Source organism: Polyodon spathula, chromosome 6 (genome assembly GCF_017654505.1).
Source record: "Polyodon spathula isolate WHYD16114869_AA chromosome 6, ASM1765450v1, whole genome shotgun sequence".
Taxonomy (NCBI): Eukaryota; Metazoa; Chordata; class Actinopteri; order Acipenseriformes; family Polyodontidae; genus Polyodon; species Polyodon spathula.
The window spans coordinates 51491048-51506317 of NC_054539.1; the positions used below are offsets into that span (position 1 = coordinate 51491048).

The 15270-nt window shown below is 36.7% G+C and overlaps 1 protein-coding gene across 2 annotated transcripts in view; it reads left to right on the forward strand.

The window, feature by feature from the left end:
• man1a1 (mannosidase, alpha, class 1A, member 1) overlaps positions 1–15270 on the forward strand; it is a 154200-nt gene that overhangs the window by 35537 nt on the left and 103393 nt on the right. For both annotated transcript variants that reach the window (XM_041253100.1, XM_041253099.1), the window contains exon 2: positions 2058–2154. In XM_041253100.1, the coding sequence (XP_041109034.1) occupies positions 2058–2154 (97 nt within the window). The remainder of the gene's footprint in view (positions 1–2057; positions 2155–15270) is intronic.

Sequence of the window (15270 nt, forward strand, 5' to 3'; positions counted from 1 at the left end):
AATTTTGTTAATACTGAACACTACTGATTAGGATAACTATATGAGGTCCTGGTCATTTTAATTAACTTGTCCCTAGAGGCATGCATGTTGTGTTGGTAATTCATCTCTTACTCGTCAGTTCTGTGTTATGGCTGTACTGTGCTTTTAAAACCCAAGCAATGGACACTACCTGGAGGGAAGTATCAGCGTTTAGGTTGTGATAAGCAAGTGGAAATATGTCTGTCCCCGGTTTTAAATATTAATATTCATAGTATTATAAATATCTAATGTTCTAATTAGGGTAGATGGAGGTTTCTATTTAAATCTAACACACATTTACATGTGTAGCTATATCTGTATTTATATTGAATTTGTACATGCAAGTCAAGTTAATCTCCTTCACTGACTGCCCTCATTCTGTATTTTTACAGCTGTGTCTTGGGATATGTTATTGAGGGACTATCTTGTACTGGTCATGGGGGTGCAGGGCATGAAATTAGGGTCATAGGAAGATTCAGGGGACCCAGGCAGTTCCAGGGGGCAAAAAGGCCAAACATAAGTCCAACCCAAGGGCACCAAGGCGATTTCATACTAATAGAGAGCCTATTATGTCGATTTGAAATTTTAATTCAGACAAACACAAATCAGTGTTTTCTGAGTGATTTCACATACTATTATTGTTACATGTATAAAATATTGGTCACTTCTCCAACGTAAAAATAAAGTAATATTAAAAAAAAAAAATAATAATAATTAAATTTTAAAACAAACTTTCATACCGGACAAATACAAGGGGTAATTTGGCAAAAAAAAAAAAAAAAAAAAAAAAACATATTCAGGGTATTTTAATTAACTTGGTCACCCACCACTGACTTCGGCTGAATTACACTGAATTTGAGCAAAATGAATGATCTACCTATTGTGTGTTCATTTTTAGCATTGGTGTTTTGGGGGGAATAACACTGAAATACAAAACAGCAACAGTTATTGAAATGTCTGTGTAAACTAGCAATTTATATACGCTGAAGACATGAAAGGAGTTAGAATGTGTGTTGCACTGTTGCATTTTAAATTATTAGAGTTCTAAGCCCATTTTGTCACAGTTCAATTTCATTCTGTCTAATCTCGTCCTTTCTGCAGTACTGTGCTGTTGTGTGCACCCATTGCTTAACTGAACGCTGGATAAATCCTAGAACACTTCGCTGCTGCTTTAGACAGCTCTTCTTCCTTTTTAAATGTTTTTGAGTTGGCATAGGGTGGAAAAATCTCAGTGACACTGCCAGTGAAAACGTGTGATTTGAAAATTGCTGGAAGCGCGGTCATACTGAGCTCAGTCTAACAGCATCCCTCCCTCTGTTTGCCAGTCATTAACCAATGATACAGCACGTCTTTCTTGTGGCTTAGTGCTGGGAGGTGCACGCTAAAAAGAATAGCAACAATAATACATTATGATAATGAGTCATTTTCTCGCAGGATGAAAGTAGACAGAATTAAATTGAACTGTGATAAAATGGGCCAGCTGACGCTGAGCAAGTTTGTGAATGGGTTGCAGATCAGATGTGCTGGTGCTGAGGGACACTGGTGACAATGATGGGTGAGCTTACAGGCAACTTTTGGCGTAATTATTATTATTATTATTATTTTTTTTTTTTTTTTTTTTTGAGGCAATGACACCAGTGCCGTTGGTTATTTTGCACCTTGGTGGTGGATTGTGAGCCTCAATTTAAACAGTCAGTGATCACCCTGGGGCCTTTGTGGCAGCCTGTCATTTCAGTTACTGTATATATAGGCTAATGTAACTAGTGCATGCATGTTTTCAGTTATATTTAAAGGCTTTTGGAAGTGCACTTTTTTTCCTCCTTGCCTTTTAAATCGATGCATTAAAAATGCTGTTTATTAACTGTCAGATATTCAATTTGGGACAGTTGCTGCTGATTGCACCGCTAGCAGGATCACATTCGAAATCATCTGTGATTTTAATTTATTCCAACTATCCATCTGCTCTTGGATCGGCTGCATTTTATATCATTGTCCTTTTTAATGCTGTAAATATCTCATTGTTTTTTTTCTTTGTACAGATGATGAAATTTGCCTGGGATAATTACAAAGAATATGCTTGGGGAGTGAATGAGCTGAAGCCTGTCTCAAAACAAGGACATTCAAGCAATTTATTTGGTGAGTAACTTTTTTCTTTGGTCCTCAAGCTGTGCATTGCGCATGGCTGCATGTTAAAGATTGTGAGACGATACAGGAAAAAAGGTAAGTGGTGAATTAGTAACTGTAATCCTTAAGTTTCCGTAACGTTAAGTCTGGAATTAACCACTGAGAGAGAAAGAGTGGATGCAGCTGCTGACTGGTATGATTCGTAATGCATGTCATAGGCATTATTCTGAGGATTCTGTTTAGGTCAAGGCACTGTTTTACAGTTTTTTTTCTGTTTTTTTGTAAGTTGCAAAATGTTGTTCTGCTTTTATGGTGTCAAAATGTACCCCTGTGTGCATTACACCACCCTGTACCCATTAGTAGGTGAATTGTTCCTGTAGCACAGCAAGCTTTGGATTAAAGCACCCCAAGAGGCTCATTAATATAGTAAGCAAAACATCTGAGAAAATTGAAACAAATGTGTTTTCCCACTGCATAGCCACAGGGGTGGGTGTGGGACTTACTTTCCCTCTCCCTCTGCATTTCAATCAGCAGTTTTCTTGGTCTACTGTACATTTAACTGTATTACAGGTTAAATATGTGTGGTGGAAACTTGGTAGCCTGTCAACATATTATATTTAGGGTCCATCATATGTGTGTGTGTTTTTTTTTTGTTTTTTTTTAAATGTAATTTTTATATGAAGTGTTGCCTGGTTTCTTTAAAAATGGCAAATTTAATCTCTGAGTCAGGGGCATCATTTTATATTGTAAAACAAAAACAAATCCCCAAACTCAAGGACAAACACTTCACGAAACACTGCTAAAATGCACAATGCAAAGCAAGAACCCACATCTCTCCAACACTGACAACTTGCCTTAACTTAAATGTAGTTTTATGTAAGTCAGTTTTATTGCCATTCAGCGTACTTGCTGGAGAGGCATGAGGCAATAGGTTGATTTGCTGGCTCCTTGCATACAGCTCTGACTTTGCTTTCTCTGAAACAGAAGTGTTACCGTTGGCTGTGCAGTTTAAAAAATGTTTAATATATATTATTGGTTGTTTGCTCTCAAAGTTTGCATAAAGAGAGACCCCGTCCTCTCCCTGTGTAACCCTATACCCTGTCATTTCATGCTTGAATAGGCCTACATTTTGGCTATACAGCGCATGTTAAGTATTGTTTAGTCTTCAAATTACAGGAAGGACAATGGATGTATTCTAACTCTTTCTCAATAATACTGTCGTGCAGCAAGTATACAATACAGATCAAATAATTTTTTAGGTAGAATGTTGTTTGTTCATTTATTTATTCAAGATTACTGCCATCATTTTTAATAAAAGCAGCACGTGGCTGCCTCCAAATAATTTTTGTAAGATGGCTGGTATAATGTTTACCAAAGCAATAGTATAAATAATGAATGCTTTTTCCAGTGTTGGTGGGCAGTAATGAATTGCTTGTGGCAGTGATTGACATTTTAATTTCAGAATCAGTGCAGTATTTCCTAGAGACTTTCCTGTAGAGAACTGAGGCCAGATAAGTTTGTCTGGAACTAGTGCTTAAAACGACTGGTTGAGCGGCAGTGGTTAATCGCCCACTCCGGGTGTGGTGACATCATCAACAAACAATTGAAACGACACAAACGACAAGCATTCAGCATCATTTCCTGCAAACTACGTTTAAGGGCTGTGCACAGGACTGACCCTCACCACATCCAACTAGGACGGCTGGGTGGTCTGATAAAGAAAAAGGCTTGTAACCAGGAGGTCCCGGGTTCAAATACCAGCTCAGCCACTGACTCATTGTGCAACCCTGAGCAAGTCACTTAACCTCCTTGTGCCTGTGTTTCGGGTGAGATGTTGTTGTAAGTGACTGCAGCTGATGCACAGTTCACACACCCTAGCCTCTGTAAGTCGTCTTGGATAAAGGCTTCTGCTAAATAAACTATTAATCCTAGTAATAATAGGACAGTCTTGGTATTACTTCCTTAGTGGTCATTTATAACAATAGTTAGAATCACCATTTCACAGTAGTGTGGGTAGCCATTGGGGAAAACAGTAGGTCGAACTTAGTGTTTTTATGTTCAGTTCTACAGCAACAAACTTGCATACACAGGATTGACGAAGAAACACATTGAAGAGAAAAAAAACATTCTGAGCTCTTCATGTTGGCCGTATTAGAACTTTATAACTGCTGTTAAACAGTGTTTAAAGGGGTTATTTAAAGATATAAAATAAAACATTAAACATTAAACAGCTTTACATAACTGTACTGTATCTCCCTGTTCTGGGTTTTAGCTGGAGCATATTTTACAATAATCTCTAAACCTGTAAAATACAATGGACATCCTGTACAAAAGGACACATTTTAATAAGGAAAATTTTGCAGATTTTGCAACATTTTTCTTAAAGGATAAAATAAAGCTTTTGATGTTTTAAAACAGTAATAAGCTTAGTGTTAATTTAAGTTATAATACAGTGGTTACATGCACCCATGTTTATTCTTCCCAGCTATACCGTTATACCATGAAATCCCCAGCTGAGATGGATTGGCAATGAGGAACTTGATTTAATATTCTAAGCAGGACCCTTAGCCTGCAATTCTAGTTGGTATCCCTGTTTTCACTTGGTTGCTCTGTCCTAAAGTTTGCCACAGTGCTGAAAGCAAACCCTAATGCATCAGTATTGATGCAGTTTTGTTGTAGTTATTTTGATTAGGTGGGGTTGCAAGTTATACCTCCTGCTTTGGAGGTATTGACAGAATCATTGCTGACTAGAAGACTTATGAAGCTCCAGCTGTGCAAGTGTTTGTTCTCACCCAAGCCCAGCCACCACACTCGTGTCCAGGCAAGGATCCAGTCCTGTGGCTGGGGACCTACAGAGGAAACGGCATTGTGGGGGAAGTGAAACAAATCATAAACTAACTTGAGAACATGAGCTGTTCTGGTTTATAGTTCTTCTAACGGAAAAAGGGTTTTAATCATTCACATGTGTTATAAATGTAATTCCCATCAGACTTTGTCAAGAGTTATCTCTTCAAACAGGCTTTCCAGTCCTGTCATTTTGGGGATTCCGTACAGGATACATTTTATTACTTTTTTTTTTCTGTATTTTTTAAAAATTATTTGTGCAGATCCATTTAAAATGTAACAAACAGCATGTAGCTCTGTAGGCATAAAAAGCAACATTTGGCAGATTTGTGTGCATTGTTGTTGTAGCCCCTGTAAAATGAGGTCTCCTAACAATCCTTCCAATGAGTACACCCTATAGGGGGGCTGCTACCCTAACTTTTGGTCTTTTTCCAAAGCCTTATAAAAGTCAGAATCAATCCATATGGTCCCCACATCAATCTCCAGATTCATGCGATATCGCAATTACCTGGAAGTATTTTAGGAAATAAATCCCAAATATTTGTTATCAACTCCCATTATTTTTGAAGTTATGAGCCTAAAATGGGGAGTGGTCTTCAAGTTTTAATAATGTGCCTTTGTTAATGCAATGGAGACAAATGAATGTGACGATGTGACTGGCCTACAATTACTATGTTTTAAAACGGTGATCTGAACAGTGCTATTGCAGCAGTGCTAACAGTTGAGGGGAAAAAATAAATAAAATTAAACTTACAAAACACCACGCAGACACACCTGTTTACTCTAGTGCCAAGGGTGTCCAGGAATGTAAGACTTTCATTGTATTTAAATATAGCATAAAAAAACAAACCCCATACAAGGTTTTACTTGGTATTCTAATATAAATAAATTCATAACAACACCTGTGAATGTAAACATTAAACCAGATCATTTTTTCTGCACTGATTTTTTTTTCATATGTACTTTAGTAAACTTATGTACTTACTGGTGCGTTTACTACTCTTTTATAATGCATTTTGTTTATTTTTCGAGCATCTAATAAGAATCACAGTAGAATGGGACATCAACCACGAAGTCCAAAATATGATTACAGATAATGAAGCAAACATGGTGGCTGCAGTGCGCAAAGCAAGATGGAAACATATTCCATGTTTTGGGCATACTTTCAACTTAGTATTTAAATACTCATTAAAGGCTGACCCTGGATTGTATTCCTGTTTGTAGAATTGCAGTGCCATTGTTAGATTTTTCCATCATAGCACAAAAGCGGCAGAGAAGCTTAGAGATTCAAAATCAACTGAAGATACAGAACAACAGCATGCTATTACAACTTTTTCTTCTTGGAAAGAACACATTGTGCTTAAGTGAAGAAGAAATGGCACATATTAGGTCCACAAGTAATGCTTTAAATCCCTTTGAAGTAGCAACATGGGAGGTTTCAGCAGAAAACTATATTAATCTCAAAAGTCATACACTACTACAAAAAACAACATCAACTACAGAGTGACAAGGTAACTGGCAGTACACCTATCAAGGCAATGCAAACGTTGGTTCCAGAACATAGAACACAATTCTACTCTTGCAGCAAGCATACTGATTCAAGATTGTGCTCAGTGACAGTGGAAATGTTGACAGCATTAAAGGTCGACTCATAAGTGAAATGCAGGCACTAGACCAAGACAGCCTCTCCTGAAGCCACTACATCTGCTTCAGCATCAGCTCCTTCCACTGCTCATCCTGCGTACCCTGAAGGTAGAATATAGGCCGAATTTGATTCCTAAATGTTTGCATCCCAGCAGCATTATGCATCAACCACTGAAGCGCATGTAGAAATGCACCGATAGTGAGGAAAAAGTGATTGCAAGAAATGGAGATCCATTGCAATGGTGAAAGTCCAATGAATCAACATTCCAGAGCAAAATTGCTCGCAAATACCAGAGAATAGTTGCCTCATCAGTCCACTGAGAGAGTTTTTTCAAAAGCAGCGTAAGTAGTTAGTCTGAGGCAGAGTCTGATGAAGCCAAAGCATGTCAACATTGTGCTGTTCTTTTAAATTACAACCTGAAAAGTAGTTAAACCTTAATATTCTTTAAAAGTTTATTTAAATGAGTTTCTAGAGGTTCATTAAACACCCAGGTAGAGGTGCTTGTTTTTGTTAATTCTACATTAGTGCTGTAATATATTAATTAATATATTATTATTATGTGGTTTATTTGGACATGTAAAATATTTATTTAATTTTGCAAAACATATATATTGTTAATATGTATATGCTGTAGAGCTGTCAATCGATTAACATTTTAGATTGGTTAATTTATGGGTATTAGTTAAGGTAATGATATTATAACAGCTATCCTGTATAGTAATATTCAAAAATCAATAGAATCTAAAATAATAAAATAAAGTAAAAAGCCAATGGGAGTTTGGTCTTTTATAAAAGCATTATTGTTATTTTTATTATAGTAAATGTAACACATTCTCACAGAACATCAGTTGTTTCCATAGCTACATACTTGGCTTCCTTGTACTTCAAGATGTAGCAGAACTGAGGCACTGAAGAGATTAAGCCATGCAGAATCTTGTTAGAGGTACCTGGGAATACTGTGGCTATTGACCAAATGATTGTCGTAGTCAGAAACCAGAGATTAATAATTCCACATAATTACTTCTATTTGAAGAATTGGTGCATTCAGGTATTTCTGATATACACCTCCCATTTTTTCTGAGAAATGTCTTGAAAATTGATTCATAACCTAATCGACTACAATGTCTCCATTGTCTGACCTTTTTTTTTAAATTCTAAAAAGCATTTAGAAATATTACTTTGAAGTTCTCAATATAACTCTACATAACTGTCTGTATAATAAGCAATACACGCACAAAATGTAGCTATTCTTACACCCTTTCTTACCATTTATGTCCCGCCTCTTCTAACTCATGATTGGACACCTGTATAACAAGGGGCAGATCTTTGACTCTCCCATTGGTTAACTTACTGAAGACTTTAACTGTTTATGTCCTACCTCCACTCACTTATGATTGGACTGCCGCAGAGAAAATACAGATCTTCTATTGGTTGATTTTATTTTATATACAAAATTTTAACTGCATGATTACATTAAAAAAAAAATAAAAAAAAAAATCTGATCAACTCTTTAGTTGATTTAATTGGAGCAGTTCTAATAGTGTAAATACAACTAAGTTTAACTTTTGATTCTGTAAAGTTATTTTTTGTTATTTATTGACAGTCTATTATCACATTGCTATATAAACCTAAATGTTTACTATACAAGTGGTTTGCTGTTTCAGGGGTTATTTATAATCAATAATAACCTGTAAATCAATACATGTACCCTTACATCTGGTCTCTTAACATTATGGGGAAAATACTCTAGAAGCAAAGTAGTGTGCTCGACATGCTTAAATCATGTGGTGAATGGTCAGAAATGCAAAATATTAATTTTATTGTAATGCCAGCATTGTTACAAACAAATGTTTTTTGTGGTTTTTTTTTTCAGGTTTCTGTTTTTCCCCCAGTTAAACAAGTATTGTAATCTGTATCGACGGTACTTGACCAGTATTGATATCGTATCGAAGTACAATGGGCAGGATCTCCCACCCTTACTACATTGTATAACTGCCAAAAGTTTGTACATCAAACTTTATCATGATTGGTTACATATGTCCATGTAACAATGTCAGTGCACTATTTGTGTTTTACAAGTTTTGTCTTTTTATGGTCTGTGAAGAACAGACAAAAACATCAACTGGAGAGTTTTGTTTACAAGCTGACAAGTTAAGCCAAGACTGCCTGTGAAAACAAAGGGAACTTGCTGTTGTGCATCACCAGTGGATTTGTTTGTGCTGCAGCTGTCCTGCCTCTGGCTCTGCCTTACCTCCCTGACCCACGCTGCTCTGGTTGAATCCTCTTCATGGCTGCTACCAGTAGAGACCCCTTCAGTACTTGGACTAAAAGTGGTGGAACTTTGCATTTCTTCCTGAACATAATCTAGGTCATTGCTGGAGGTCTGAGATTCCCCACAATCTGAAATCAACAACTCTTGCAGCATGTCCTCATCCCTTAGGAAATGGCTTGCCATGGTTATAATAGAGGAAGTAAAAAATACATACATAAATGCATATGTTGTATATAAATAATAAACATTCCTTCTACTTTATTTGTTAGAAAGCACCTGTCCATAGTTATTGTCAGATATACAGTTAATTAAACAATAACAAAAAAAATGTAAAAAGTGTCACCCCCTACTTTTTACATTTTATTTATTACATTATATGTCCGTTCACAGTACAGATAAAATATTAGTGTAACCCCCTTACTTCCTCATCCAGTATACAAAAACCTTGCCCTAGTAACTGCAATGAAGAACTACAACACAGAAATACAATAAAATAAGTATAAATAAATACCACTCTACTCACTACATTTTATGTCATGATATATCCTTTCATAATACAGATATAGAATGATAAATATAAAACAGCGTCTTAAACTAATTAAACTTTGTCAATTTCAGCATTACAATAACATAATGAAATAAACGGTTAAAAACTAAATTTGTATTACTTTCAATGATTATATAGAAAATAACATATATAGGAAAGGATATAATATTAATATATAATATCATAAAAGTAATTACTTGCATGTATTGGATGTTTATGATTCTCATTGAAATCCAAAATCCAAATATAGCGCTAACTAGAAGCTCCTCACACTCGCTCTCTTATGTAGTCTTTTGACAGACTGATGGAGCCAGTCCGCGCTGAAGAGACTCATTTTTAAAGGTGATTGCCTGCCAATCAGGTCACGTAGATAGGCGGAGACCAGTTTGTCTGCTCCTCAAAGGGCTTGATTGTCTCCATGCAAAATTTGACAGTTTTTTTTTTTTTTTTTGATGATGGATTGCCATGGTTACATAGCGTAAAAGGGAAACGGCACAAAATCGAATATTGCAGATAGCTCGTTCTCCCAACCTCCAGATTCAATATGCTGTATCAAAAGAATCTGACATGGTGAGGTGGGGGACGATCCAAATATGTATTTGACGTGGAATGACCCTTCTACACTGTGTTTTATTGGCTGCCTTCTGGGTATGTTCTGGTATGTAAAACTTTGTCATTGGGCATTTTAGATACAGTAGCTAAGGCCTGACTCCAAACTGTTGATTTCACCAGGCAACAGCATAGAATTATAGATTTTTTGATCATCTTGGGGCAGATTTATACTATAGTACGTATTTCATTTGACAAATTAAGTTCCGTTTGTGGTTTGCTCTTTTAAAAAAATAAAAATAATAACTAGTTTTACAGCTTCCAGGCTGAGTACCAGTTGAAATTTTGGCAAGCTGTAATATTGCAGCACAAGTGTCAGCAACAGATCAGTTTTATGGAGCAGTTTCACTTCAAAATACTGCAGTGTTGGTACAGTTTAAAAATAAATAAAAAAAACTGGACATTTTGTTTGTTTTTACGTTTTTAGGGAGCTTGTCTGTCGACAAGTAGTTGCAATACTGGAAGCCTTATCATGATTGTTGTAGCACTTTGTCCCGTTTTTCAAAACATTATTTTCTTTCCTTAAGTATTTAATGTTAAAACCCCACTCAGCATTCAGCATTTATAGGGTGCAACTACCAATGTGCTATGAGAGTAATGTGTGCACAGCAGAATATGCTGTGCACACATCACTGTGTGGCGATGGATTTGGATGGGACCCTTTTGGATTTTCTTGTAGCTATAATTATTTTGGAGCTGAAAAGAACATTCTCATGTCAGCATCCGCTATCAGTAGTTATTTTGTGTGTGTGTGGTGGAGTGTTTGATAGATTACCATTAAACCAGTTACAACCTGGATGATATTCCTCGATGTGAAAATAAAATACTGTACTAGTTAAAGGTCATAAGAGAACAAACCATTTATGAAACATTCGTTGGCACACTAGAGGTTTTCTGAGTAATACTTGTTATTGCCGTCTTTAGTTTTATTTTCTTCTGACACCATTTACTTCTGGGCTGGAAGTCAGGCCAGGGATTTATGGACCCAGCGTTGATTAACCTTCTTAATTTAGCAGAGGAAGGTGACGTCATTCATACTGGCACCAGCATTTATTTCTTTCAGTATATTTCATAATGATTAGTATGGTTAAAATTACCTTCAGGCCGAAGGCACCTTTTACTTCAAATTGTTGCTTTGAGATGGTTGATTTACTTTATTTTGTAATGCTTTTAAATTGCTTGTACTTTGTGGTCTGTACTGTATTACTCCTGAAGTGAATTCACATTCCAGCAGTAGAAGGTTATGAAAGACCTATGCTGTAGCTCAGGAAATATTGCCTAGGTTATTCTCGTCTTTTATTTGTTTATTTATTTATTTATTACTATTTTTTTCTTTAAGCCTTTTTTTCATATCCAGCTTCAGAACATTTACTCATGCTTTATCTGGTGGTAGTAAGGTGTTTTGTGTGAGTTATTTGTCTTACTCAGTTGTGTGTTGGCATGTTGCTTGGACAAATGTAAGGTTGGCAGGGATGGGGTTAATTCTGTCCCTGCCAACAATCACAGCTGTGGCCATTCTCCAATTAGGTCTTTGAGTGCTAATTGGCCACCTGTATAAAGGGAGAGCAGAAGCCTTTGTCTGGGGAGGGGGTTAGGTGAGTGTACCTGTGTGAAACTGCTTTTTGATTGTAAACTTTATAGTGAAGGTGAATGCCCAGCCTTTTTTGCTTTGCTTGTGTTAACCTTATTTTGGCCTTTGTGTCTTTTTTTCTTTGTCTTTTTTGATAAATAAACATGCGCAACAGTGCTTCACTGCAGCTTTCTGTCTCCTGGATCTCTTTCCTGCCTCTTAGAGACTCATAGCAGGACTGCAGTTTGAAGAAGGGGAAAAAAGGTAGAAGGGCCAAAATAAAGGTTCACACAAAAAAAGACAAGTACTTGTTAGGGTTCCGAGCATATTTTCTAGGATTGGCCTAGAGATGCAAAAAGAACAGCTTTTTGAGCAGGCTGAGATGCTGAAAGGTAAACATTGTCATGGATTCTATATTAATTGGTATTATGAAGCTTCTCTTTTTTTATATTCCTGGTAAATATATATTTTTGTTTTTGAAAATGTAGGTAAAATTGCATACTAGCAGAGTATAAGTAGTAAAGTTTCAAACCTGACAACTTTTTGAAATGTCATCAGATGGCATGCCGTTGTATGTTTGCAACTTGAATCTGTCTTGCAGCTGATTTAAATACTTCTTGACAAATAAAATAGGTATCTTGCTGCAGAATTCTGACCCTGGTATGTTTGTCTTATCCACGATATTGCACTATATGATAACAGTCCAAGCAGCAAGAATGTGTTTTTTTTTGTTGTTTTTTTTCAATGGAAATTAGCCCTATCAGAACAAACGCTTTTATCTACCCAGATAAAACTATCTTGGTAGTGACTGACACTGAGCTTTCTCCAGTGTGAATGTGTTATTCTCTCAGTGAAAACAAAGACCTTGGTAGGCTAATTCATAGATAAACTATTGCGAGATAAACTTAGTGCGAGTCAACCATTGCCCTCTTCACACAAACTGCAACCATGGCAACAGCCATCTTCACACAAACTGCAACCATGGCAACAGGTGTGAGGAGGTAACAAGATTGAAACAGCGTGCCATACTCAGTAAAGCAGTGCCTCAGCAGGAGGTGGGAGGGTTTGATTTGCTCCTCCAGTTAAAACCAGGGATCAGACTATGTCATCTGCCATTGCTAGTACTGTGTGTGATTATAGCAGATAGGCGTTTGTGACGGAGGCTTGCCTCCTCTGATGAAAACACTGTCTGGGTTCCTCCAATTAAAACCTGTGCTTAGATCTATGGGTAATAGCAGATAGGCATTTAATAGAGACTTGGCTCTTAATATAGAACTGCTCTTAATATAGTATTGAATCTAGAGTTTGGGTTAAGATGTAATTGTTATCTTTTCTTGCATTTTAGACAATGTTTTTGTTTTACTGGACATTGTTCTATTATAATACTACACTATGTATGTATGTATTTATGTATGTATGTGTATTACTGCTGTGCAAAAGTCTTAGACATGTGGAATTTTTCTACTCTGATGAATTGTGAGCATCAACAATTTACTCAAAGCCTCCACTAGTATTTTCTACTGTTGTAACAACCTTGACTTGCATAAATAAGGAATAACATTGAGTGAAATAGCTAGCATCACTTGATTTCCAAGGTCCGAAGCATAATCAACAAGTACAGAGAAACATCATCTGTAATTGACAAACCCAGGACTGGAAGACCCAAAAGCTGTCTAACAAGGATGAGCAATACATGAAGATAATATCCTTAAGGAATAGAAAGAAGACAAGTGTTGAGTTTGAAGAGGCACTGCCTCCCTTGCCTCCTCCTGAGGACCCTCCACTGCCCTACAGCTACATATAATTCTTGAGTATTGCTGAATGAAGGAATTGAGGCATTTAAGGAACATGTGACTACAGTTGAGTGGGTGCACTACTTGGAAAAGTGTGCAGGTAGCACACTGTAAATAGCTCAATATTTGTAGCTTTTAAAAATGAAATTGATTTTCAACTAAATTAATCAAAAGCGTAATCCCTGTCCCTGGTGCTGAAGAGTAGACCTAAAATGATTTATTTAATCTGGCATGAAATTCTAAAAGTTGTGCTATTTAAAAACTCAGTCAGTGCATGGAAAATAGGAATCACTGTCCTGTATTGCCAAGGGATTTAACAAGGTTGTATTTAACATGCAAGAGATAGGGTGCACGAACAAGACCAGTTCAAACAAATAACAGTAAACCTGAGGGAATATTCAGTTTTGAAAGGATTAAATGTTAGCACGGATGATCAATAACCTAAGTGTGTGCTGAAAATGTACTGCAATTGATTAGAGTTAATGATGCAAATTGTCAAATCTTTCTATGTTCACAGGATCAAATACTATAATAATGTTAATAGTATTAATTGTAATCTGAAATCTATGTATTCACTCATTGCATTTTGACGCTACAGTTGTACGTCAAATCTGAATATTAGAAATATGTACAGGATTTGGTGTACGTTATACAGTGTAAAGTACTGTACAATAATGTGAAACTGAAACTAAGTCTTTTTCATGAATTTTTAAGGACTTAACTACCTTTTTGGGGGTTCTGTTTTTGTGTCTAGTGTAAATTATTCAGTTACTGTTAACTGGACAAATGAATGCAAGTAATTCATGAGTGGAATTCACTTACTGTATTGTAGTCCCTGTTGGGTTTGTACATTACCTTGTTATGAACTCTTGACGTACCCCCTTTTCCCACTGGGTACGTTTCCTCTTCCACCACTTTCATTGACACTTTAGTACACTTGCAAGTGGACAGAGTACATTTTTCTTTCACACTGAAGCAAAAATAAGCAAACCGTACCCAATACGGTCACAACCGTACCCAGAACACCTCCCTCAGGTGGTCTCAGTATGGTTCGTTTTAATCGTACCCGGGAACATTTGGAGCGGTCACACTGAAGACCAAACGTTCCAACCTGTACTCTGAAAATGTAATATCATGGGGAAACGTGCCAGTTTGAATGCGCCCATACTCTTCTTCAGGGATGATCAGCTATGGTCCTGGGTGGCCATTCTACACCAGGTTAAAAGAAGAAAATGTATTGACAGCTTTGGGACCCATATGCAGGTTTTAATGGTTTAATTTAACATTTAAGAACAAAGACCTGTTGTGCAAGGGCCAGAGTTACCCAACCTTGCAATCATTTACAAATATTTGCAATATTGGAAGCCGTAACAAGATTATTATAGGACTTTGATTTTTAAACATTCTTTCCCTTCTTAAGTCTGAAGTGTCCAACCTTTTCTTGTTTATGAGCCACAAATTTCAGACTAAGTCGCAAGCCACAACAATAGATTTCACCGTGAGGCGTGTACTATAACCATATTTAGGATGTAAAATAACAACACACACAGCAGGGCAGTGCGAGAAACAGGTCGATCTGGTGGACACTAAGAACAGCATGAGTAATATGCAGTCAGATCAGACACTTTAAACACATTTCCAACTTTTGTGATGTAAGTTTATGAAGGTTTTTATATTTGATTTGTTTTTCGCTAAGCACCCTGCTTAGTGAAAAATGTTAGCGGTCGTGTGTGTGTGTCTGTCAAGCGGGTGAAAGAGGTATTGTAGCACATGCATGGGCTGTTGTTGGGTCAGTCGAGCAAAGGAGTCAGGCAGACCCCACTGCGTGTTTATTGTGTATGCAGAACG